The sequence below is a fragment of the Rosa chinensis genome, chromosome 7, assembly GCF_002994745.2.
Source record: "Rosa chinensis cultivar Old Blush chromosome 7, RchiOBHm-V2, whole genome shotgun sequence".
Lineage (NCBI taxonomy): Eukaryota > Viridiplantae > Streptophyta > Magnoliopsida > Rosales > Rosaceae > Rosa > Rosa chinensis.
In genome coordinates, this window is record NC_037094.1 from 12462967 (window position 1) to 12465879 (window position 2913).

Here is a 2913-nt window from a genome sequence, read left to right on the forward strand (position 1 = left end):
CATTTCTTGTGAACAATAGTGTAACAAGTGACCACCTTGTCGAAGGATCAACCAAAACCATGAAATATTTAAATGGTCCGCATGGTGGTTGGATAGGTCCATGTATACCCCCTTGTATTCTTTGTAGGAAAAGGTTGGAGTCTTTTTCAGTCTTTGCATATGATGGTCTTATGTTTAATTTTCCCAATGAGCAAGCTTGGCATAATGTGTTACTATACACAATATCCTTATTGGTAAGGGGATGCTCGTGGGATGAATTTAGGATACAACGCATCATACTTTAACCTGGGTGTCCCAAATGGTCATGCCAAAGCAAATTGTTGCTCGAATTGGTTAGCTTCTGGCTAGTTATGTGATTTGTCTCAATCGATCTTATGGTAGTCATGTAGAAACCACTCGAAAGGCATTTTAGCTTCTCCAATGTACGCTTCCAGCCAGACAAATTAGAGGTTATGCAAAGATATTCCACTCATTTTTCCTTTGTGGTTTCAATGTGATAACCTTTGGCTCGAATATCCTTAAAACTCAATAACTTTCTTCTGGAATGTGGAGAATATAAGGCCTCATTAATGGTAAATTCAGTACCATTGGACAACATAAAATGGGCTTTGCCATCAGGTTGGATTGACCTGATATAGTTGTCACAGAGGTATGAGTAGGCAATAAGTTTGCAAAATACTTCCTATCTCGGAGTATGGTGTGCGTAGTAGCACTATCAGACAGATAACAAACTTCCCCACAAGACATGCCTATTTATAAATTTAATTCAATGGATCACATGTATGAAAATAAATGACTTTATTGAATTAAACATCCAAGCATAACCAAATTATAAAACCAATATTCCAAAAATCACCAAAGAAAATATAAACCATTATTCATAACAATAATATAGATATGGCACAAGTGCCTATTATGTCCAGGTCCTCGAGTTTTCAATCCTCGATGTATCCATTAGCTACTTGGAAATCAGTAATCTCCAAGGTGGTATCCATAGGAACTGACTCTTCCACAAGGTTGGCCTCTCGAGTTCCGTGTCTGGCGTGATACTCTCTTATCTCTTCATTTGTTGCACGGCAGGTGCGGGACCAATGGTTAGTGCCTCCACATCTATAACATAGATTATGCTGAATCTGAGGGTGACGGGCTGTGCCAACATTCTCTCTAATTTGAGCTTGTTGGACCTGGGCATTTCTGTTTCCACCACGTGGGCCTTGTCCACATCCTTCTCGACCCTTTGGGCTATTATTTTGGTGGTCACAGTCATATGGGCCATTTCTTGGCCCATTTCTCCTTCCATGTCTCGGACGTTCAGACCTTCTTCTCCTTCCACGGCCCCGGTTTCTCTTTGCAAGGTTATTCTCGTGATTGGCAATAACATTTACTTCAGGCAAAGGAATTGCTGTGGTGCCAGTAGGCCTTGCTTGATCATTCCTCAAAAGTAGGTCGTTAGTCTTTTCAGCGAGCAACAGAACGGTGACCAATTCTGAGAATCTAGCAAAGTTTCTCTCCCTGTATTGTTGTTGCAGGACCATACAGGAAGGAGGGAAGTTGAAGAAAGTTTTCTCCAATAGATCAGATTCTATAAGCTCTTCTCCACAGAATTTTAGGAGTGATCGAATCCGGCAGATTTCAGAGTTATAATCATTGATAGTCTTGAAACCCTAGAAAAGTATGTTCTGCCAGTTGTGTCATTGGAAATGCTTAATTTGGCAGAGTAATGAGAAATGAGATTCATTTGCTTGATTCAGTTATGTCATTGCAAAACATTTCTCGATCTTCTCAAGAAAGCATGGGGTGCTTGACTATGTTTGCATAAAATAAAAACTTGATGTAATTTATAGGCATTGTGAAGAATCTATGAACATGCATGTCAAAATGATTTAATGTATATTTTACGATTCTCAAGTCTCTTAACTGTTTCTTCTGGCATACAGAAAAACCAGATGCAGATCAATTAGCAATGTAGTTCAATCCAAAATAGCTATGGCACTTTAGCTTATGCATATCTGGTAGCCATTTGTAGTTGTTTTTGGTTGTAGCACACAATCTTGATACCAAGGCTACCAGGAATAAAGTGAAACAACCTCAAAGTGAAACATAACCAAAGTATGTCCTCTAATTTCATCCCGGTCATATTATTACAATGTCATAGAAAAATTATAGTTTCATGTAATCTCCTTTGAACTAACTCCTGAAATTCTACAAGGAGATCCTTTATTTTGACTAGAAACTTTACATTTACACTTAATTTTTTAAAAATTTATATGTTGCCCTTATTTGCATTTTAAGGTCAAGTATTGAAATTTTCTCTTATGTATCTTGGAATTTACGCTTAGAAACTCTATTGATTTGTACTAAAATATCTACTAACCCTCCGCTGTTATCATTTGCAGTAACACCCGGTCACAACCTACATTAGCTGTAGACAAGGACTAAAAAATCGAAAGTTTCGGCGATATTTGGTCGAAATTTTCAATTTTTTTGCGGTGCCGATATTTCATTGACTATCCAAGTATATTTCTCGAAATTTCCAGAAATATCGAGAAATTGGCGATATTTTGGGTAATTTCCATGACCATCCAAGTATATTTCGACGGATATTTTCGAAATTTCCGGAAATATAGAGAAATTGCCAATATTTTGCGAAATTTTGGGTAATTTCTAGAACCTTCCGACTCTTCCCACGCTTTCTCACATCAGTTACATGCAACATCAACATCACGTGGCTGACCAGCCATGAGCGGCGGAGGTAGCTTATCCCACGCACCAGCGGCTGCGCCTGAAGCGCGTGACGAGGCTCTGGTCGGAATAGGAGGTCGGGAGTTTGGGCTTTCGAAAGATAGTGTAGCTCCAACTTCGTTTATGGAGGTGTTGAAGCTTGATTCGAGCTGGAGACTAGAAATCGAAGGC

At 39.0% G+C, this 2913-nt stretch overlaps 1 protein-coding gene across 1 annotated transcript; it reads right to left on the minus strand.

Moving 5' to 3' along the window:
- Positions 1-935: 935 nt before the first annotated feature.
- On the minus strand, positions 936-1535 carry LOC121050602. Its single transcript, XM_040511331.1, has one exon. The coding sequence runs from the start codon at positions 1533-1535 to the stop codon at positions 936-938; it is 600 nt and encodes a 199-aa protein (XP_040367265.1).
- Between the last annotated feature and the right edge of the window lie 1378 nt (positions 1536-2913).